The sequence below is a fragment of the Buteo buteo genome, chromosome 9 (assembly GCF_964188355.1).
Source record: "Buteo buteo chromosome 9, bButBut1.hap1.1, whole genome shotgun sequence".
NCBI lineage: Eukaryota > Metazoa > Chordata > Aves > Accipitriformes > Accipitridae > Buteo > Buteo buteo.
Genome location: NC_134179.1, coordinates 24,078,286 through 24,102,960, shown reverse-complemented (window position 1 = coordinate 24,102,960; position 24,675 = coordinate 24,078,286). Strand labels below are relative to the sequence as shown.

Here is a 24,675-nt window from a genome sequence, read left to right as displayed (position 1 = left end):
GTACTGGGGGTTCAGTTTTACCAACGAAAGCTTGTGCTATTGATCCTAAACTGTTCTAATATGACGATTTCACTGTTTCCAGAGGCAATCTCCATATTTAATTAACCCTTTCCATTAGGAAGTTTCTCTTTGACACACAACCTACATGTGCCCTATTGCAAAGAAATCATCACCTATTGTCATACCTCCCATCAACGCAGAGAAAGATTATTTCCTTCCTCTCTGCAATAGCTTTTTACCTTGTTTGGTATTATGTCTATCCCCCACCCTAGGATTTTCAGTGTCTTCTCACAAGCTTATGATTTCTAGATTTCCAGTTCTTACTGCCCTCCTCTTGTTTTTTTTCCAGCTGGCCCACAAAAAAGGGCTTATGATTAGGAAAAGCATCATGTGTGTTAACTGTTGAGTGAGGACCAGATTCCAGCGTGTGCAAGCAATAGCCACAATTATAGTCCTGTGCTCAGCACAGTGCAGAGATCATTGAGATGAAAAGTAGAGAGAGATCTTGTACCCAACAGAGTTTGCTGTGCCCCTGACAGCGGTGTAACAGTGGCCACACTGTTCTCAGAAGGAATTCCTTGTGCAGAATTACTTCAACAGAGCCTCCAGAGACTGTGCTTCGTTTCACCACCCCCTTCTGTGCTGTCGGCACTATTTCTTAATGCTCCTTCCTTTGGTCTGAGTGCAATCTCAGTGACTGAATCCAATGTGCACAGGCTGTATGACAGATGACATTCATTCCACAGGCTGCTCAATACCATGTGGTATTTGGGATACTTTGTGCCTGGGCCTAAGTTTTTCAAGTATATTTGAGGCATTTCTGTTTAAAGGACAGCTACAGCTAACTAAAGGATGACTGAGGTCATAGTTTTCTCTGACACTGTTAGAATATGTATTGTTTATTTCACTTGTGAAAATCATTTAGGAAATGTAATGCTTTTGTCAATGAAGTGTCACACTTCATGTTATGTAAAGTGTCATAGGTATAGAAATTAAGCATTCCTGAATTAATAACTGGTAAACCATGAAATCTGCTGAAATTATCATTGTAGGCTGTGTCACATTTCACAGGAATGATAACTTGTCTTGGTTTACAAGAAAATTTTGGATGCGATTTCCAAAATCCATGAATTTCCAAACTGTAATACACAAGAGGTACATGGTTATCAACAGAATAGGGAAGTGCCCCATCCATCAACACAGCTTCTGTTGGTAATGGTTGTCATTACCATCACTGAGGTACTATGCTTTCAGAAAAAGCTTGTGAAGCAGTGGCCTAACTTACATAGAGCTGGAGGTCAGAGCAGAGACTATTTTAACAGAAGTTCTGCTTAGATTTGAATTAAAAAACCACTTTTCTTCATTCTTTTCTGCACATTTTATCTTTTCTGCACCATACTCAGGAGTTTCTGATGCTTTTAATTAGTATGGAGACCTTTATTCCTTCAGGCATCATTGAAAATAAGCTGAATTTGGAATTTATTGACATAAACACATCTAAACATATGCAATGACTAAATCTTATAACTAACACAGTAAGTGTCAGGGAAGTGGAGTAGAATCCATCCATTACTGGCAAAAAAATATTGGTAATGCAATGTAGTCAGAATGGACGAAAGAATAATTTTCTTACCTATTTTGGTTGCACTGTAAATATTTTCAATAGGAAAAGCTCCTCCTAAGCTGTATAGCAGAACTTTTGCAAGTGCTGGGATAAGCTGCGTTGTTGTTACCAACACGTTTACACAGTTACTCCTAAAATGAGAGAAATAGTTTAAGTTTGAATAGTTTAAAATCATTATCCAAATGCTGATGTGGTGAACCAACTGTGGAGAGCATACTCAGGATTCCTCAACATTTACTTTCACTCACACAGCAGTGCAGCTCAGCACCATCACTTCCAGAAAAATGTACATAAAACTTTTGGCAAAATCATTTAAAAAAATATGCAGGCCTGATTTACAAGAAATATTCCACACTGGTTTATAAAAAACAGGTCCTTGAAGATGGTTCACTAAAATATAGACATTTAAGGTCACCAACTACCTCCAAAAAATAGGCTTTCTAATGCTTTGAAAGCATTATTTTCTTGCTGGCAATTACTTGCCAGTAGCTAGCAGCCAAATGAAAGTGTTAGGAGAAAGCAAAGACATCATTTGTTACTCCTGTCTTGAGGGGAAATAAACAGCCAATACACATTTCTGCACAATAACATCGCTTTCTTCATGTTTCAAGAGTAAGAATGTTTCTGAGAAGAGGGAGAGATAAGAATAATCATGTTAATGAGCTAGCATTGAATGGTGAGGATGAAAACTGGAATGGAGAAGCTGTGCTAGCAGTTACACAAAAGAAAACTCAGAGCCAGGCTACTTTAGGCTGGAACATGAGCATGACCATGTGAACATGGAGCTGAGAGCAAATAGTTGTGATTTTTTCCTCCTGGTTCTTCCACAAACTCCAAGCAAGACCTTAGACTACTGTTTCTGCCTTAATGTATCTCAATTTCCTGTCAGTAACATATAGGTGATGTTTAGCTGCCTCACAGGTAGCTTCTGAAGATTTATAGCTGTACAGCTCTTTGAAGACAAGACAAAAGACTATTATTTAACAGTCCTGAGTAACTGATAACGGTTTTCCAGACTCATCCTCCAATGCTCAACTGGACTTCATTACCGAATGTTTTTTTGAAGACGAGCAATTCGGAAAGAAATGCAGAGCTAAACACAATGGCTTACATAAATTTTTACTTTTTTTCTCTTGAAGTGCTTAAGACACTGTTAAATAAGCAACAATTAAGAGACAAACCTATTGCAAAAGTTGTTACATTTAAAATAAGTTTTTCACATCTTTCCAAGTCTGCTCATTTTGCTTAATGCTGAGTCTTTTCCCAGACATGTTCAGAAGGCAAGATGGCTTAACGTTGTTCCTTTTTTATGGTTTAAAATCAGAATTTTTGAGGATTTCTGATAAGATACATATTGCATAGCTGACTAAGCAGCAGCAGTGTTCACAGTGTTATTATTTCAAAGGAACAATACATTTTACGTGTCATTACTGGGAACCCAAACTTTTAACTTAGTTAAAACAGATTTTTGCTCTTCTGAAAACTTAGATACATGCTTAAGCATACTGATTTGTCTGGAAAGACAGAAGGAAAATGTTTTTGTGTTCTGGGATCTATACAGTATTTAGGTAGCACAGTGAATAGGTACAAACATTGAAGGACAGAACATAGAGTCGTGGAGTTCAGAGGATGCTGCACAGAAGATAATAAATTAAAGGCTGGCTCAGAATTCTACAATACCCTTTCAATGTACACAGGGCCATTTATCACATTTTAGAAGACACTTCATACTATCTTTAGTAAATGCTGGAATCACTCAAAATGAAATCTTAAATGCACAAATTTATTGTAACCTCAAATGTCAAAAAATAGTCAATGTAAGTCGAAAACTAGAAACTTTTTTTACAGTAGACTCAAATACATACCTTGTGCTGATAATTGATAATGATTTAAGTGCATTTGTTAGCCAGGAGTCTGTCAGAGCTTCAATTTCTGCTCTTAATTGCAACCATGCATCTCTTTTAGCAGGACCCAGGAGTCCTTTTATGTAAAAAAAGCAAGAAAAGAAAAAAAAATCAAATTAAGTTCTGTATTAGCTGGAATGCATAGATTTTATGGTCATTGTTTCTATTTAAATTCCACTAGAACTTGAAAAAACATCAAAGAGAAAATCTATTTTCTTCAGGGTTCAGTAAACTGCTCTCTGTTTTTATTTGCACTCTACTATACCAAGCAATGTCAGTGAGTATTGCAGATACTAATAATTAGTTGTCTGATGGCTTTTGTCTATTCAGGCTACTTTACCATGTTTCAAAGTATACCTTTCAGAAATACATATTTTTTAAACCAAGCCCTCTACATACATCTTACTCTCAAGTATCAGAGGCAGTGACAAGGAGGTCCACACCGTCAGGATCATAGGCAGAGACACTCACAAAATAAGAGACTTGAGAAAAACTTGACTTTGCAGTATCTGCATGTTTAAAACTGCCCTGCTCATGATTCTGTATATGGGTGAACCTCAGGTTACACATATGGAAATACATTTGTTTGCTGATGGCTTGTTCTTCATGTCCTGTTGTAGTTAGTAATGATAGCTCCTTTTACAGCATTCACAGCCCTGAAATGGCTGCACATCTTACGTTGCCCTATCTCAGTTAATCCTTAAAAGCACCTTAAAATCCCCTTTTGGGTATAAATGGTCAGATTTTTAAAAATACCCAGCCTATTGAACGTTGAGACACGAGTTCTTTGGAACCAAGCTATTTTAAATTTAGATTTGGTCCTGGAAGAGCAAGGAAGCAGGCTTCATGACCTTTAGTATCCCTCTTCTCTTTCACACCCTATGTTCCCAAGAAGTGGTGATGGCTTTCTTCAGAAATCTGAAATGAAGCAACCTAAAAATACCTAGTTTGATCTAGCCATCTGTTGCCTTCTAACAGCTATTTTGAAATAAACAGATACATATGTGATAAAAAGATTATTAAGAAAGCTAAGAAGTAGAGGATGAATGAAGGAACTTGCCTGCTAAGGATGGAATATATTTCAGAAGCAAGATTTGTGGGAGAGAGTAAAAACCTTAATACAATGCACCACATATCTGCACTCTGCCTTTGCAATGATTGTTCTCTTAGTGTGTTTACCTATGCTGTGCTTTTGGACTTAAGCTCTTACTAGTGTTAAAGGTTTTATGAAATGCAACAGCTTTAGAATCTTAGGTGCATTAGGAGATATAAGAAAACCCAGTAAACTTTTGGGTAATACTGTTTCAAGTATTATTAATATATAAAAACTCTATTCATGACACCAATGAAGGTCAAGGCCGGACAAGTGAAAGCCAACTATCTACTATGACCCTTTGGTCCTTATTGCTTCTTCCTGTGGCAAGTAGACTCTGAACTACTAAAAGTGAACATATATATTCCAGATTTACATAATTTAGAAAATGATTAAGGTAACAACTAATTCACTGTCCATATTAGTTGTACTGTTTCCCATTTCTGAGAGACTGCAGGAACTGCTAGAAGAACACCAGACTTTGGTTTTGCTGAAGGTGAGCTTTACTTTGAGTTTCAGGTTCCTTTGAAATAAATTTCAGATGAGTTGAAAAAGCCCATGCTACAGAATGGGAGAGTGTTCACTTGGACTCCTTCCTGGTTGGGTTGGCCTCATCTTACCCTCAACTGTGGCTGTAGCAATGCTTGAAGACTTGTAAGTATTCCCTGTTCTCACAGTCTCTTCTTGAGGGAGTCAGTTGACATATTCCCTCCTCAGAAGAGGGCTGGCTGGCCCTGCAAGTCACACAGAACTCTCCAGAACAGATTCTTCCAGTTCTACTGCTGGATTTCCTACAAGCCTACTAGCACAGACATAAGTGACTCCGTGAATGAAAACAGCAACAGGAAAGCTCTTGGCCCAAATGAGACTTGGATTGCTTGCTAACACAATTAACTGTGTAAGCTACAAAGTCAACAAAAGGTGCCAGTGGCATAGCAGTGCTAGACTTTTCTTGCATCCACTGCTGAAAACAGACTAGCAGGTACCCAGTAGAGAGTTCACCAGACAGTGAGTTGTTACCATCCAGATCATGAAAATGTAGGATGGAAAAAGCTAGCCACAACCAATTTGTGCTGTGGAAACTATACAAACTCTTTTCTAGAATAACAGCATATTTGAGGTAGAGTAAGTAGATCAACCAATCAGTAAGGTAGGTATAGCCGAGCTGGGTCTGAAGGAGAAAAATGGGCTCTGTAGAAGCTAAATGGAAGCCTGCTCAGTTTCCCCATCTCTGGTTCTCCTGCACAAGAGTGCAATGTTGGCTCTGCCATTACAGTCAGTAGCTTTCAATAGCCCAAGGTCCAGTCACATCACTTTCCATTCACTCTGTGGCTTCTAAGGCACATTCCCTTGGTGGGAGTTCATCACCATGCAGTTTAACCTGATCAGCATTCTAAATTGGTTTTGGCAATTAAACTCACCTCCTATGTTGTTCTTGTAAGTATTATACAACTCTTTTACTCTTCTGTAACGGAAAGCCAGCTTCCTCATCCAGTCAACCCCTCCTCTTACACCTGTTGGCAGACAAAGGTTTGCACTACTTGCAGCTGCATGGAAGCCATCAGTTGCAAAACTGTAGGTACTGCAAACACCCAAAATACAGTAAAAATAAATACAATGTATTCCTGTAAATGCTCAATTTATTTAATCTTTGAAGAAAAAACAATGAAACAAATGCTGTATCTTACCTTAGGTCTTGTCCATTATCATCAGAAGAAACATCATCTATATGAACTTGATCACACTCCTGTTGAAAAAAAACCCAAACGATAAATTATCTTAGAGTATGCTCACCATACGCTTAGTACAGATGTTGAAGAAATGATCGGTGCAGACCACTAACTGCACCAGAAGATGGCAGCATATGTACACCTACAGCTTCCCATCGCCATTAATTTTTTAAAATAATACAACCTTCAACTCCTACACTGTTTAAATTGTTAGTTAAAATAGGCCTTTAGAAAAGCGATACGTAATTTTAGTGTGATTTTAGATTAAAATTATTTTAACTGAAAAAACCTCAACAATTTCAAGTCTCATTTATAGTTTCTCTAGCACACCAATATTCCAAAATCACCTCAACTTTATTTCCCCACTTCCTAAAAGCTGGTTATGATGAACCTCAACAGCTATATAACTTTTGTTGAGTCTCAAGGAGTTTGGATGCTTCTCAGATTCTTTTATTGATTTATCCAAATGCCTTTGGCTGGAAAATCACAGATAATCAAGCAGTCCTGGAGAACTTCATTAATTCCTGGTTTTGGAAGGGATGGAAGTAACTCCAGGGAACTGAGGTACACTGGAAAACTGAACTCCTATGCAAGCTGGTTTTGTAATTGGATAGCTACCAAATACCCTTTTCTGCACAGTCGTTACAGCAAAAATATAGGAAAATGCAGAGGAAGCACAAATAAATAGATAGCTCAAGCCATCATGCAACAGTAAATATGAACAGGCATCATATTACTGTCTTATGTAGTGGCTAGAATTAACGTCTTAACCCCCAAATGCACCTGAAATTCAGTGTCTGGATATTTTACTTTCCTGTATGTAAGTAATATTTTAATATTTCAAGTAGCTGTTGTTAACATAATCCTAATATAATTTATGAAAAAGTTCGAGGATGTATTTAAAAATTACTCCCCAACTAATGTTTTCCAATAATTTAATCTCATCACTAAGACAAAATTAGGCTGAACTTTCAAAATGTCCAGTTCTGTGCCTCAAATAAAGAGTTGTCTGAGTCATCTATGTCAAATGAAATTGCTGACAAGCAGCACTTAATTCAGAATCTCTGTGACATGCAGGAGTACACAATTCTTAGTTTCCAATCTGAGACTCATACCAATGCTAAGCTGTCCAGACTAAGGATAAATCTGAACAGAGGAGTCATTTCCAAATGTGTATGCCACAAGTTTCTGGAGTGTGAATTTGGGGAATTACCATTTCTTCCTTCTGTTTTGTTTGCTTTGCACTGAATGAAAAGCTGACAGACTTTTACCCACATGAAGTAAGTTGTTAAAAAAAAGAAAATTAGCAATTTTTTGTATAAAATAAATACATATAATTTCATTTCAAATACATAATTTCATTGCATCATACAAGCAATCATCATTTAAAATTTTGCATCAAGACTAAAAGAATGAGTGGCCAAACTCTGCTCATCTGGCTTAATCCATTAAGACAGGCATGAAAGAGCTGCATTCAGGGAACAGAAATGAAGCATTCTTCCCCTCACTGGAGAAATAAAATTTTTTGGTTCTGTCTGAGGAGATTATCTTGAGCTGTAGAATATTTTAAAGAAGCTGCTTTTGGATGTAAATAGCAGATGAAAAGAGAAAGAAAAGGGGAAGTGGCAGCTGAAATAAAAGATTCATTTCTGTATCCTTATGTATTATTTACACTCCAGAAAAAAAAAAAATGTAACTATACTCCACCTAGTGTAGGTAAGGTACTCAAAAATCAGATAAAAAGCCCCACTGGGACAAATTCTAACTCTGTATTTTGCAATATCTGAGCAATATCTGGCTTCCTAATCACCTCCACTGATTTCCCTGGAACTGGTCAAAACACAAGGTAACTTTAAAAGATTAAAAATCATTCCTGTGGATTTGAAGGTGTACTAATTAAACGGAGGGCACACAGAAGCCCTGATGGATAAGAAGGAGTGTCTGCTGCTCTTTGGGTTTTGTTAAGCCTTTCAGCTACATTGTTCCAGATTCCAGATAACTGTTCTGCTGATAATTTCATTATTAAATTAAATATGAGTGGGTGGCAAAGGCTCAGCTGTTTAGTTTTATTTTTTTATCTCACAGTTTGTTCATTGACTCCAGGAACAGGAGATGAGGGGAACATGCAGTTTTCTGATTACTTGCCCCTTGTCCCTGCAAGAAGCTTGTTAAGTTTACAAGGGGATCAAACCCAACATCACTCTCCAGCTTCTTCCTTCTCCCCCTTCCTCGTCTCCTCTCGGATCCGTGGCTCGCCTCCTCAACATACTGGCAATACACATGTGCTGACCAACAACAAACACATGTGCCCACCACTCCTTGCTTCGTTTTACTTTGTTTTCTCATGGGGTTAAACCATGACACTGATCTACTTCAACTAAAATGTTTACATTTTACAAATTCACTTATATGGTGTGAAAAAACTTTCTGGAAAAAAAGGAAAAGCAGACAGTTTGAGCAGATTTGAGATAGTTCTCTACTTTTCCCAAAAGAAACAGGAAAGTGGTGGCACAACACTACAACTGAGCTTGCTTGTGGGGAGGAAGGAAAGCAAGCAAGCTCTCTGTCACTTGAAATGTTAAGGTAAAATACCTTTCACATCAGCTACAGTACTGGCTACGCGCAAGTCACAGTGGCTCCCAGTCAGTGTAAGGTCAAAACTAAGAAAGATAAAATATATTTCCTACTACTGAGAGTACAGGAAAGGTATCTAGGTACAATAACTGGCTTTTGCTTGAAGCAATACTAATTTAAATTATATCTGAGTGCAGACAATTCTTTGCAGCAATTCTTAGAGCCTGAAAATTTGAGAGTACAAAATCAACAAATCTTCCATAAAAATTATCCTCCTGGAATGAACAGTAATTTCATTACCCAGTAAAAACACTGACTCACCACATTGAACATAAAAATGTTATTACTGAGGGGATATTCAGCACTATGCTTTCTCAGGCTATACAGAACACCCCTTTTTATCTATATGCTTCAGTCTCCGTTAAAACTAGTTTGACATGCCTCCCAAATTCTGAGACTTACCTAAATCCTATTTTTTATTTCTCATTTCTATTTCTAATGAGAAAAAAAAAAAGATGACAAAATCTTATTTAAAATATGTTAGGATTATCATAAAAATGGAAATGTAATTCAGTTTGTTTGAAATAAATACTTTTTTTTTCTTTATCATCCTGAGAGTGAAGGGGGATAATGGACTTGGAAGATTCATGTCCAAATTCCAGCTTGCAATTTCTAGAAATTGGGTTTTATGCATGCATACTATGTCCTACCAACACTTCTAAAAGCTCTCTTAAAATTAATACTGAGGTAGGGAGGAAAACTTCATTTTATTCCTTACCTGGTTGAGTACAGAATGCATTAATCTGGATACTATTACAGAACTGAGTCCCATCTCTAAGCATTGTTCAGGCACATGAACTTCTAGAGCACCAGACTCCTATTTTCATGGCAAAACACCAACTGACCTCCCAAGCGATACTTCTCAAGCTAACTAAAATTTATACACTGAGAATGAAATAGCTGGAGAACAGCCTAGCCTGAAATAAAAGTGCAGCTTGGCTGATTAGAACATGGGTTACTGGGTCAGCAGGGAATGTCTCAGCAGATTGGAATTTCTGCATCAGCAGTCATTGTAGTGAGACAGATTTGCATAGAGGAAGGAAAACTTTATTTTTGTATGTGATAACTTTCAATAACTTGGTTATTATTACTAGACCCTGGTATGCAGTGTTTGCAACCAAGAAAGACAGGGCAGAAAGAGAGCTTAGAGGACACAGGGACTGGAGTCAATATTACAGAAATATAGGTTCATTAGTACGTTACATTTGTCATGTCTGGAGCCACAAGGTTTATTGCAGTATGAAGATGAAAGCAAGACAGAAGGTATGGGACCTGATGGCTCAGCATTAAAAAAGTGAGATGATGAAAGGATAAGTATTCTGACTAGTGAATAAAGGCCTATCTCACTTCCTCCAGTAAGAACTAAAGGTCTTGTGTCTTGATGGCCATGACCATCAGCAGCTCAGCACTCACCTCCCCTCTCCTTGGGGAGGATGGAGAGAGGAAGATGGAGAAAGAAAGATGAAGAAAGACAAAGAGATGAGAGAGAGACCCCAAGTCAGAACTGGGGAATTCTCAGAATTCATTACACAGTCATCATGCAGATGCACTGTAATATTCAGTAATTACCATGTGCTTTGCAAACATATTTAAACAGACAGATTTATTCATCTGCATATTAAAGGATGCTTCTATGTACTTTGGCACAGGATGCCATGCAATTATATCTTATTTGCTAAGAAGACAGAAAATTGTTGGTCTTCTTGAATATGCCAGAGTGTGTGCATACAGCTCATTTCAGAACAAGAAGTTTGGAATTTTGGTAATCTTATAAGGAAGTTGGTTTTGAAACAAAGATGAATTCTGGGCTAGAAAATACTTAATTGCATATAGAAATTGGTTTTAATCAAATCAAATTGATTGAGTTATGAGATTTTCCAAGAGAGTCCCCAAGTAGTATTTTTTGATTTATCTAAAATTGAAAACTGTTTGGATACTGTTCAAGCTCTGGAATGAGTTGGAGTATGAATTTTTGGACAGGATATTAAAACCACCCTGTGAAGAATATACAAAATGTGATGATCCACCTATGACAGCTGAACCTGAGATCTACAAAGAAAATAAATAATGAGAGAAAGGAATGAAGCTTCAGTGGCCATAAGCAAGACTAAAGAGGTACAGAAAGAGGGAAAAGCTCCATTTTGCTGTACTCTTCCACTTGAACTCAGCACAAGATTGAAGAACTCTGGGCACATGCTACTGAATGGCTTAAAGTTCACTGGGTACCACATGAAATCTGAACATGCAGGGGCAAAGGTCTGCTAAAAAGAAATTTAAGCAATGCTTTGAAAAATTTATTTGGAATCTATCCCTGGTACGGGGCACCAGGAGAACATTCACCGAATGCACTTGCATTGTCAAGTGATGACTCACTAGGGCTGCAATAAAACACGGACTGGTGAAGGCATGTCCAGGGCTTTACTTTCTGACATTGCTGCTGCTGGAAGGAGGAAGCGCAGCTCAAGTATAGGGTGAAGTAGATCCCATTTTCTTGACTTAAAAAGAGCTAAGAACAGGTGAGGTCTGCAAGGGATGGCAAAGACAACCGCAGCCTGGTACCTTCTGCTTTTCTTAGTGCCTACAGTCGATGAAAGAACAAAAGAAGTGCACTAGAAAAATCAACATCCCAGTGAAGGGAAAAATCTCACTTATCCTCATTTTTTCTATTCACTCACCAGAGACTTTTTTCTGGCATTTTAAACAGAACCTCCAAGTCTTCCAGCTGCCGTTAGTGGCAAAATATCTGTCCACAGAGGGAACTCTGGGATCCCCTCTGAGTAAGAAAACAACTGATTTAGACCAGGGGAAGGCCTGAAAAGCCCACAGTTTAATTTGAGAACTGTTTTTCACCCCCTGCCTCTTGACAAAAATGGTTGTAAGACTGTCCCTTTCCATGCTAACAGATCCGGACCCCCGGAGTGAAACAAAAAGTCTGTGAAGCCCAGCTGACGAGCCTGCTTTCCAGACCACTGTCCCTGCGGCCGTCCACCTGTGTGCTTCTGACAGCTGAGCAGTCCACAGCGGTCATTCCCTAGGAAGAGGTCTCTCCTTTTTCTGACAGGATGCCAAACTGCACACCCTGGGTACATCGTGACAAAACGTGTGGTCGCCTGGTTACCTCGGGAAGAGACGTCACTGATGAGTATGTCTGTCATAGTCCCAGCTCTCTGATGCTGCGGTCTTTAAGGTAAATGAAGAATATTCTACCTTTAAGCAAGAAAGAGGGGCCAGTGGCCAAAAGGCTAATCAGGTATGTGGAGAGAAGAACACAGTCTCTTGTGGTCAGATGATGGCAACCACTGAAAGCAAATGTAGAGAACTTCAGGAGAAAGAACGGGAGGCACTTATGGCTCCCTCCTGGCAATGACTGCAGACATGGAAACTGAAAAGATGGCCATAGGACAAAGAGAGGAAAGGGTAGTTTGCAGATTCCCTCTCTCACCCAGTTTCATGGAAGGAACCTGGTGCCACGGGAAGTCACTGCCACCTGTCTAACCTCTCTCTGATTAGAGTATGACAAATCCAACGTCTAGATAGGCAGAAAATGTCACACACAACAGACACTAATGCACAGCAAAACCACTATGTGGTTAAAACCCCAGGAGTAACGGTGCTTATGTTCCTTTGATTCTTACCTCTAAATCATTAAAAAATAAGTGTGTGTCAGCAAGATTAAAAATCATTTCTTCCATTCGCAGTCCAAGCGTCACAGCCATTGGTGGATCCTTAAAAAACAGAAAGCAAGGTTAACAACTTAAATACCTTTGAGTTATATCAGAATTACTTTAAAAACTGCTATATACAAAGTGTTTTGAAAAGTTAACACTGCAAGAAATGTCTCTAAAATCCTTTCAATATTAAGCTATTTTAATGTGATGCTACAAGAAGAGACTGCTCAACCTGTGTGAGAACATTTGGGGAGCTGGGGATGTTGAAACAACAAGTTTTTTGAAAGTCAAGGCATTTGTAACCTGGCTAAACTGACAGAGGAAAACCTGGTGGCCATATGTAAACCTGCATAAAGAAGGCTGTAAACTGGGAAGGAACTTCTCACAAAAGATATAAGAAAACCAATATTTATTATTATAAGAAAACACTAAAGTTTTCATCCTTGAGCCTTTTATAAAAATATGTAAGTATCTTGCCTGTCAATTTGTGGACAGAAAGAAGCTGAGTCATGGACCAGTAACTAATTTTTCTGACCCAATGCACTGAGTCAGCAGTAGAAGTAGGAATGAAGTTAATTCATGTGACACCCAGTCCACTGCACAATTCCTCTGATCTCTTGGCTTTTCTTCCCGATTTTTGGGCACACAGAAGTCCTCACTAAGGTCATGCTAAATTGGACTAGGAAAGGTAGTCATCTCTACCAAGTGATGACTTTGTAAGCAATTACCCTACACTGTGATAGGAAGGTGTGATTTAAGAGGCCTTTTCAATTTCTAATGTCTCTGCTTTATAAAAATACAAAAGGTAATCTGAACCTATGCCCATTTCCCCAAACTGAGTTTCAGTTTGGATAAATCATCACTGCCTTACCCATGCTTAGAACTATATCACTTCTTTCCCACACTTTCTGCCACTCCAGTATGTGTCTTCAAACCCTGCACTTGGTCCTTCTCCATCTCAATATTTACCCTTCTTCCATGCAGGCACTCACTGATGAATTTCTGGGCTCTCCTTTATGATTTTATTGCAGGTATTCATTCAACAAAGTGCCTGTGTTCTTCTAAGTGTTCTTCAGCGTGCCTACAATCTATGGCACAATTTTTTAGGTGGTCCACAGGAATGGGAAAGCATATGTAAGTTTGCTTGTTTGCTACAGATCATCCATTCATTTCTGAAGGGATCAAATACAGCATTCCTGTCCCTGGATGAGATTCATTCAAAATGTTGCATTTGTTCGTAGGTCAGCTTTCACACTATCCCATCACTCTACCCCAGCAAAATACCACAAATCTACCGATCTGCAATAATAGTTTGAGAGCATTCAGTGTACAGTAAATGTGAGATAATTCATTTAACTTTGCGAGGCTTGCTAGGAAAGAGATTAAGCCAATTTGCAATACCTTAGATTTGTTTTAGAATAAGAATGCACACGAACAGTTGCATAGTTGAAACCTCATAACTAGTTTTATCATTGCCTTAATCATCTGCCTGAGCTTGTGGGGTTCAGTTAACTTTTTTATGCTTAACATACTGTAATGGACTTGTAAAAAAGATGTGATCCTCTTCTCATTAAAATAAGAGAAAAATCCATATTTCATCATTTAAACTCTGATTGACAGTAGCAAGTTTTCAGAAATCCCTTCTTAAATAGCTTGCAATTAAAAGTCTAAAAGTTTACCAGCATCTGGCAACAAAATCACACAAAACATCAAATGATCATTTGTTAGTATTAAGATCAAAGGCTTCCCAATCAGGATCAGATGTTTGCTACTCAGGGCTTCACAATGACAGAATAGAAGATGCTTCTGCCCTCAAGCACTTAAAAACTAATGGTAATATCTGAAACACAGACATATTTTGACCCTTGCTCATGAAAAAGGCAGACTTGAAGGGGAGAATAGTGTACAAGAAATTGTAATGATCCAAAGTTAGAACCAATTCTCTGGCAGTGAAAGGAAACATTTTTATGTTCACCCTTGAACTGGTCTAGACAACCTTTCAGAATTAAAAACCAAATGCAGTGGCTAGTAACATAACTTCATTCCCTACAACTTCTGCAGTTATGTTCACTGGATCTGAAAGTCATGTGGCTGAAGGCAGCAGCAAGTGCAAAGGTCAGTTTTCCAAGGGGATGATTAAGGAACACACATTAACAGATTTGCAAAAACTCATGTAAGATACTTAGAACACAAATCATCAAAATACTCTGGACTCATGAGATTCCTCATCAAGCCATAATGCTTTTATCAAAATGTCATCACATCTAAACATGTGTTTCTCTCTCCTTTCTCTTGCATTTTTTTCTGTGCACAGTAAATTATAAATTTTTCTTCCTAGATACAATATAATAAAGAGTATTTGCAATATGTATCTTTACCTCAATCCTATGAACACTAAGGCATGTGCATAACTTCATGCACAGGTGGTAACTCATTATTATTTATGTGAGTTAAGTTATTCACTGGAGTGCTTCCAAGACTAGAATCTCAGATTTTGATTCTCAGCCTCTTTTTTCCCCTTCCTGGGTAGAAGCAGACTTAAATGCGGAAATTTGCTATAACATATTCCATTATAATCCAATTTATTTTTACAGAAACTACCCACTATGTATCACAATTTCCTGACTTGCCTAGTATAGTTGAAAGACGTAAATGTGACAAAGCTTTTATGATCTTCTTATTAGTAGTATTTTTGTAACCAACTATGCTTGACTTTATTACTGTTAAAATGAGATTTCCTAGGTTCCTGTTTTGACAAAGGCACGCATAGGATATTGCTAGGTACTGTATGTAAAATAAAATAAAATAAAGCAAGAGAATTTATTTCAGCTTAGCATGAAATCAGTCTGGGATCTCCCCATAACAACTTCTGCTAAGAAGAGTCACTGGAATTGAATTCTCAAGACATGAACAATTCTTCCTTTAATAAATTGGCCAAAACTTGCACTGTAACTGTTTAACAAGAATTAAACATCACATTCCAGCTCTTGCCATGTTAAGTTCATTCCTTCACATACAAAAATAGACAGAGAAAGCAGATTTGTCAGGGTCTTGTGGTTTCATAATGTTTGCACAATGTGGAGGAACATCCCAATCATCGTTTCACTGTCTTTCAACTTGAAGCAGAAGTTGCAGACTGACTCAAGTGGCACAAAGAACCGAGTGTTGAAACGAAAGCAAGAAACATGTGCAGCTGATACAGATTTGAGCACAGCAAACTGAGAAACTGAATAAGAGGCAGACTGAACTTCTGCCAAAATGGTATTTTGTGCTACTCTGCACAAGCACACACAAAAGAGGAAACAATAATAAAAAAAAATCTGGAAGTTTTCCCCAGATAATTTGCAGAATAAAGAACAACTCTTTGGCCCTCAAAGGCATGATTTTAGCCAGATAGCATTAGCATGCAAAGGAATCAAGACCAGCTACAGCACTTCTGTATACCAAAATACAAATGACTTTAGTTACTTTAGTATGAAGCACTAAACTGGAGCCAGACTGTCTGTCTGTGGACTTCTGTACTAGACTGGTCCATCCACTGGAATGCCTCCTGGGAGACTAGAGAAAAATATCCTGGGAGGACCAATATTTAAATGTTTTGACCAAGAGGAAAGTGACTGTAACAAAGCCCCAAAATCTCTGTGTCTTTAGTGGAAGAAATCTATTTTATATTGTCTTGGAAGGCCAGGCTTCAGCACAAGATATTCAAAATCACTTCATTTCTTGGGAAAAAAAAATACAAACACACCAAACTGGGTTTTATAAAACCTCAGAAAACAAATAGATAAATAGACTGTCAGGTAGATTCATTGTGACAGGAATTTGTATGCATGAAACCTTAAAAATAAACAAGAAAACAAGGACAATATATGAATAATATTGTAAGAATAGGTTTTCAATGGGTGGCTGTCCCTGATCAGACTTACAACAAAATCGACCTTTGGAAAAGGTGGAAATGCTTAAGTTAAGTACCAATATTTTTAGCTGAAAGACACTTCCTTACATTATGTAGGAATCTCAGATTCAAGTTCAGCTCTCACTCTCTCATAGGGGACACTTGTTCCCAAGAGAGCTTCATGTGGGTGGCAAGGGAGGAAGAGAATACATCTCTTCTTAATAACCATATCTGGTGGCTGATGAAGGAAAACTCACATACTCCATAGGAAGTTTCTGTTCCACACTCTGTAGATGGAGGTAGGAAAATGGACTCAGAGGTTGCAGACAATGAGGGACTGAACAACTGGAGGTCATGAGAGATACACTATTAATAGAGGCGGACAAAAGCATATTTATGAGTGAATTTGGGAATGTCATCATGGGTGGTAAGGGTGACAAAGGTTTTCTGTTTAATGACTGGACAGAGAGCGAGCAATAAAAAGCTGCTGAGCCCTTTCCAGAGAAGTGTACAAGGTTAATGTGGCCTCTCCAACAACTTTCTGTCATTGGCGATGCTATCAAAAATGTCCAAATGTGATCATCAAGTGTGAATTTTTGCACTTGGAAATCACATTCTCCCCCTTCTAAGGTCACAGGGGACTTTCATTCTTTTTCATCTAGTTGCACCTTGAGTCACAGCATTTATCTGGGCATCCTTGCCCTTTGGATTAACCTGGGAGAAATGAATGAAATATAAATGCTCAGAGGTAGACAAAATTCCAGCTTAATCAGCCTTAGATGAGCAAGAATAACTGGAATGCAATGGAAGAAAGAATACACACTGTTCACAGGGAATAAGAATGTACCTCATAGACTTTTAACAGATGATGACATCTCCTAACACATGTCCTGTCACATCAACAAATCCTCACTTAAGAGCTCAGCATTGTAGAAAACTGTATCTGCCAACTGGTGCTCAGCTGCAAAAACCATCATCAGCCACACAAGTCATAATATAACAGCTTAAATGCCAATGTTCATAATTTGCTACTGCAGTAAATAATTAAAAATAGAAATGTACTAGTTTTATGAAGTACGAAGCAGATGAGCAAAAGAGCTGAACAATGAGAGGTATTCTTACTGCTGGGAGGCAGCACCGTTTCCCTGAAACCTAACAGAAGGGTAGTGCAGTTTTTATTCTCTTTTTAAGTTAGCTCTGACCAGCCCAATAAAATAACGACTACACCAAAAGTCAGACAGAAACACCCACAGGTAGAAAACAGCAAGCCACAGAATATTCCTCTGGGTAAGTTTTATATTTTAAATGTCAAAGTGATGCATTGACCAACCTCTGGCCAAATCCCTCCCACTTCAGTGGATTTTAAAGCTATACTCTACTGGTGCCCAGAAAAGAAGCAGCAATTTGCCCTGTGTTTTAAAAGAGATGCTTACAGCTGCATCCAACAAGTTAAATCTTCCAGCAAATCATTAGTTTTGTTTTTAACACGGTTATTATAACAGCCCTATATAATTCTGAAATCAAATAATTCTAAAATCAAATAATTCTAAAATCAAATAATTATAACACCGTGCAAAGTGCTGGACAAGTATATACCAAGGCAAGTGTCCATTCTCAACTTCAGAAATCCTCAGGCATAAGTCAGAAGTCTGTTGTTCTGACAAATATATGACCTGAAACTTGCCTACTGGATCCAGGCCTTCCCACATAATCTCTGCCAATGAATGCCCTCATTGCCTATGGGGATGTTGGTTTGCCTTTCCTTTTTCTCTTCTACTCCAACCACTTGTTAAAAAGTAGAAATACTTTGAAAGAGAATCTGTCTGCTGGCTTGTCTCAAGCACTCCTGCACTCATACACTGGCTCCTCAGCCTGGCTGTAACAGCGTGATGGCCACCTCCACATGCTGCACCTCCCCTCACTACATTCCCTGTGCAGCCTGAATTGCAGCAGAGCAGAGAGATTAAAAGACTAAATTCTGAATGTTTTGGGTTTTGCCCTGTTACTGCAAGAAACAGGGTAAAGAGCTAGTGGAAAAGGGGAATGAAAGTTTACATGTCAAGGAGTAGATGGGAAAGAACTGACGGTGAATATCATTGCCTGTCTGTATATTCACACTAGCTCTAAACCCAGCATCTCACCCCTTGAAAGTACGAAGTGAACACACTTGGTACAAGAAGATGCCCTCCCTTAAAGCAATGTTCACATTAAAGACTCCCTAATCTCATTTAGAATATTTAAATATGGGGGAAGGGGAAAACTCTGCTTTTCCTGTGAATTTTTTGGTTTTGTGGTTTCTTTTTTGAGAGTAACCTGATTATGTTATCCAAAATGGGCTCACAAAATACATATGGAAGAACATACTATGCACAGCTGAACACCTGTGTAACATTACACACCTTTCTTTTTTAAAAATCAGAGAGCAAATCACTGCAATTAAATAATTTAGTATCACCATTATTTTACACCACCCTGATTTTTTTTTCATTGTTAAGTAACAATTTTATACCACCTTTCCAGGATAAACAGCTCTCAACACTTTTGAAAGACATATGTGCTCACAAAACTTCCATTGAGAACCTCACAATTCATGGAGTATTTACTCTCATAGCAACCCAATTCTCATAACAATCCAGACTCCAGTCTGGATTAAGACCTTCTTTACAGATGGAAATCATAGGCAGAAAATAATAAGGGCCACATCTGCTAAAGAGGTCATGCACCAGAGACTGACTGAGGTCCAGCTGTGCTATCTTCCCCTTTTCCTATGTCTAACCTCTTAGGCATTTAGGCTCAGACATATCCCATCTTAAGTTTAGGCAACACTTTAGTGACATGCAAAAGTTAAAATCTTCTCATGATAAGCTCTCCCTGTATTCCCTTTCCTACTGCTCTAGCCTCCTTGCAGTCAACAATATATACATTTGAGTTTCATTGGCAATTACTTTCCCAATGAGCTCTCTATAAATATGGCAAAGGTAGTCACTGGAGGAAGGAGAAAGTCTACTACTTTTATTTTACAGTCTCCTGAAATGCACATATTTCCCTACTTGTATGGATGCCACCTATAAGTACAAAAAAAGAAAGGATTATACTTAAGAATTCCTCTCCTTTTGCTTCATGGTTGTTCGTGACATTTGTTTACTGTTGCTTATCTCAGCAGCATATCTACATTAATTTCACTTGCCCTTGAGGTACTCTGGGTTTATACAAGCCAACATTATCTGCTGTCAGTACTACTGGCTGTTAATATGCCATTGCTGTTTCTAAGGACTCTGTATGGATTCTTAAAGAACAGTGGTACTGGGATTTTTTAAAATATCCCTACTCATAAGAAAATGAGAAACCAAGAGGAATTAATTTCTGTTTCTGTCTCTAAGACAGTTTTCAAAGTTATCCATACAAGTTTGTGAGCTACAAAATGTTCTCTGATTTTTAAAACTTTGTATTAAAGTTGACTTGGACTTTAGTCATATATTATGTGAGATGGCACAGGAGATGTAAACATCCTAAGGGCACAATCTAAAAAGGATGAAAAGAATGACTGCCTCACTGGGGCCATTCAGCAAATTCTGTGGCAGTCTATGGGCTACACTCAAAAGTGATATAAATGCTCATGTTTAGCTAGGTTTCTCTCTTGTTTTGATAACTGTAAGTTAGAAATGGTTCTGACAAAGTCACTGTTGTTACAATGTTTGAAAAACAGCAGAAGAGGAGTTTTTGACAGAATACTGAAATGTGCACTGATTTGGCACTGTGAAGCTGCAAATCAAGCAAGGCTGTTTTTTACAAGAGTTGAATAACTACCCTTATCTTAGCATTCCAAAAATTCAGATTTCTGTCTGGGCCTGTGACTTTTCCTATTAGCTTTCTTTTTTAATAACCACAAACAGCTGTCTCAAAACACAGAGGACTGGCCCATCTGTGGTTATAATCCACAGGTTCTGTCTTTGGACACTTCAAACCCACTAGCTGGGGAGGTGGGTGTGGAAAGGATTTCTCTAATGTACTGCTTCTCACATCCTTTTCTTGAGCATCTGATTCTGGCTGGGATAAAGAGGCAGGAAACTTATCCTAAACATGCCCTTTGTCTGACGTAGTATGGACATGGTTATGTTCTTAAAAAGAAATACCTTTGTATTAATTACACTTGAATGGCACAACACCTAGAAAACCTACATCCACGTATGTACATACCAACATTCTCCCTGTCCGTTTTCTTCCCTTCCATACATTTGCCCTAATTTTTTGTTTTATCCAGGCCTTTAGCTCTACCTCTCCCAGCAGTCTGCTCCTGTCTCAACGCACTGGTCTTCCCACTACTCCCTTCTCCCCTTGCCTGAGCACCGTTCCCTGGGCTCCCGTTACCAGCCCAGCGGGGCTCGCTGCTGACTCAGCAGGGGAGTTCCTGCTCCTGCTGCTGCAGGCTGCGACCGCCGCTCTCTGCCTCCCTCGCTCTTCCTCCTGCTCTCCTGCTTGCTGTTCCATGACCTGAACTCCTTTTGGATCTCATCAGGGGGAGAGGATGAGTACGACTGTCCGCTTGGGCGAGGGATTCACTCCCCGGCATTACTCACCCCAGAGCCAGCCAAGGGAGCCAAAGATTCAACAGAAAAGCTGGGGAGTCAAAGAATAACATCTACAGCTGGCATTGGAACAGGTCAGTCTCTTACTCACTCATCCTGATTCATCAGTTTCCCCGTAAATTCACCCATCACTCTAGTTTATTACTTATTTCTTCCTCCATGCATCCAGATACTGTCAGTTATTTCCATTTGCCTACTACATCTATTATCTTCTTGCAACATCTCTTCCAACATACGTCAGGAGCCTCATGCTTGTTCCTGTATAAACTCTTCCCTCATTTGCAGCATCTGCTTCAGCCCTGCCTCATATATTGTGCTTAGGGTCTGTGTCTCATTGCTCTCCTTGACTTTTTCACATTAACCCTCTGAAAATGGGGTTTACTGTACACTTTCCCTCTAACTTCACCCAAGCCATGATGAACAGGAAAGGTGAAAAACATGTACATGGGCAGGCCAGATAGCTCTGATACAGTGAATTGAAGCAGAATTCATGGCTCACATACCTTGCCGTACTTCTGTGCATAGGATCCTGTAAGCAGCGAATGGAAAACTATGATTGTTTCATCCAAATCCCAAACAAATACACGCTGAAAACAGAAGTGGGGATAATATTATTAAATAGACAACATCAAAGTCCTACCAGCATCCCACCCAGGGGGGGCTAAAAGTCAACTGAGTCCTGAAGTTTAACCAATCACTTAACTGAGCAAGTTTTCTCTGAAAATCAGCAAGAACAGTGTATCATGCATGGTAAAAAATCAGAAGGAGAGTAACTTTTGAACTCTTCAACCATTTCTTATTTGTCCTCTAAAAAGGTTTTCAAAAAAGCTGTATAACACAGATTTCAGAAAAGTGAAGGGGGTCAAACATAATTGTTAACTTAAGTATAAACAGTACTCTCAAGATACTTCTCTGCAAGCCTTATTGATTCAAGGTTCTTCTTTATTTCTATTGTATAGCTAAAATTGTCTTGGGTAAAAATGTCATACAGAATTTAAATAATATTGTAGCATAAACCAGATTATTCTAACTCAAAAAGAAAAATAAAAAAGGAGAGGAACTCCTTATATTGATAAGGGGTTCATTTTCACTGGCAAACTAATAAAGGAGACAGGAAAAATGAAACGTAGTCTTTTCACTGGAAAAGTTAAATCCTTTGAAAAGCAAAAAAATTGTACGTTTCTGTATAAAAGCAATGGCATTTACATTCAGTGCCTAGCACTGCACACCACCCTATCACCCCAGGAGCGGCTGCGTGGCCAGCCAAGTCCCAGCAACAGTCTTGCCTCCTGCTGCACCCAGAGCTGGTCAGCAAAGGCACAGCAGTGGGGCTGGCCAGGGCTGCTGACTCCCAGTGCCGGTCTGGTGGCAGCAGGGGACACGCTGCACTGGCGGGCAGCACACTCCCCTGATGCCAGAGCTGGAGTGTTTCACACACACACAGGCACTCCGCTTCCTCCTCCTCCTCCTCCTGTCACTGTAAGGCAGTGCACTGCTAACACAGGAGTAATAAGACTGTAATTACTCTGTTGCTAAGAGGTTACCTGTGCTTTATATTGTCGCCCCATATATTAGGCAGATATATTTCTTCACTAAGGCACTAATCTTGCACATACTTAAGTACAGCCATAACTTCACTGATGTAAGCTGCCTCATTGAAATCCACTGACATTACTTAAAGGCACAAAGACAAACCTATGCGTAAGCATTTGAAAAGCTATGGCCAGACGATCCTGCGTATTTACACTGCATTCATAAATACATGTAATTAAGCTGAGCAATTTATTTGAGATTTCCTATTTAAAAAACTAAAAGACAATGTGACAATTTTGAATACAGAAGTCTCACAGTTTTGTGGTTCTATTGCATGAGAAACTGAAAGACATGCAAGCTTAGAGCTAAAAAGTGCAAGGCTGAATCACATTTACTTTTCTGCCTAACTTTGTCATCAAGAACAGTAATGTCTCATTGTACGTGTATGTTAAACCACCAACTAATATCTGTTATATTCAGTTAGCGGGACTGAATCCATAATGTTTTCTAAAATGCCTTAAGCTATTTCCACAGCTGTAGTTTTCAAAATTTACTTTTCATCAGAAGAAACCTCCACATTACCATTCATCAGTTACCGCAGGCATACCTCCAAGTCACTGTCCGGAGGGGGTGATGGATTATTCTTCCGCCCTCTACCCCGAGACTTTGACCCAGAACTCCTACACGTTCTCTCATCAAGATCTTTGATTGGCGTAGAGGGGCTCTGCACTGTGTCAAACTCCCCTGTAAAGTCAACCATTCATGGCAAAATTAGTGCTGGATTTTTAAATAATAAACTTTTTTTTCTCATAGCTAGACATGTCGGTATGCAAACTCAACCACAAGATGCACTAAAAAAGTTGTATAAAATGAGTGATAACGTGGTTTGTCTTATGTAGATGGAATCTGCAGATGTCACATACACTTTTGACTTTACCAAGGAAACGTTATAAACCTTAGCAGAATAAGAAAAGATTAAAATGACACATATGCATGTGCAGACATACATACAAATACACATGAGCACGTGCAAAATATTGATAGATCCAAGGAAGATGCATTTTAAAAGCCACACTAATGACTTCTCAAAACATGAAGTGCCTTTTAGTTAAAGCAGTTCATTCCCCATGTTTGGAGTTCAGCTAGACTTATTTCCCAGTCCTGTGTTACTTTTACCAGAACACCCTTTGGCACATGTCCACACACCAGAAGAGCCAGTCAGCTTCCTGCTTCACGTCCTCCTCCCATGTCACCTGCTCTTTAGTAGATTCCACTTTTTTTTTCACCTTAACTCTGCCCATAAATTGGCAAAGTCATAATATTAAATGCAATATACCAGTTACTACCAGAAAGAGGGTGAAGTCATACTTGTTGTATTCTGATCATCTTTCTCTAAGTATCAGCTATTGTCTGCTGTCAGAGGGAAGATGTCCTACAAGAACCTTTGGTTTGGCATGGCAGAGTTGCTCTTAACACTCAGGCCTACCCTTGACTTACGCATTTAATCTACTTTGCCTCTGCTGGTAACGAAGGGTTTCAGAGGTGATCAAAAACCAGTAGCTGTGTAAGTCAGACAGACTGCAGGAAGGATGGCATGGAACTTCCCCTTACAAAGTACTTTTATGACACAGCTCAGAAAACAGAAAATATCCTTTTCTTCAGTACCTTCAATAACCTTTTAAAGCTGCTAGCAATAAATGCAGTTTGGCTAGGTACCTGAGTGCTAAATGACATAAATCCTCCTTCATCATCTATCCTATTAATGATTCGATTTTTCTCCATTAAAGAAGGAAAGGGTACAGCTTAGCTCTGACATCTAGTACAGAGTTTGATTCAAGGGAGTCCTTGTGCTGCATGTCATTATGTGTTTCTGGGCCACTTTGCTAATATTTGTTAAAAATGCTGATGATGGCACATCTGCAGAATAAATTAACATGTGGTACAAACATTTCCCAAGAATCATCTATGATGCGTCTGATTTTAAGCTGGAATCTGAACATTATTCATT

The 24,675-nt window shown here is 38.8% G+C and overlaps 1 protein-coding gene across 8 annotated transcripts in view; it reads right to left on the bottom strand.

Moving 5' to 3' along the window:
* The window catches only part of EYA4 (EYA transcriptional coactivator and phosphatase 4), a 157,335-nt gene that overhangs the window by 4,694 nt on the left and 127,966 nt on the right, over positions 1–24,675 (bottom strand). For all 8 annotated transcript variants that reach the window (XM_075035752.1, XM_075035744.1, XM_075035748.1 and 5 more), the window contains 7 exons: positions 23,275–23,411; positions 21,638–21,721; positions 12,621–12,710; positions 6,310–6,368; positions 6,043–6,203; positions 3,490–3,604; positions 1,634–1,755 (listed from right to left, as the gene is read on the bottom strand). In XM_075035752.1, coding sequence (XP_074891853.1) covers positions 1,634–1,755; positions 3,490–3,604; positions 6,043–6,203; positions 6,310–6,368; positions 12,621–12,710; positions 21,638–21,721; positions 23,275–23,411 — 768 coding nt within the window. The remainder of the gene's footprint in view (positions 1–1,633; positions 1,756–3,489; positions 3,605–6,042; positions 6,204–6,309; positions 6,369–12,620; positions 12,711–21,637; positions 21,722–23,274; positions 23,412–24,675) is intronic.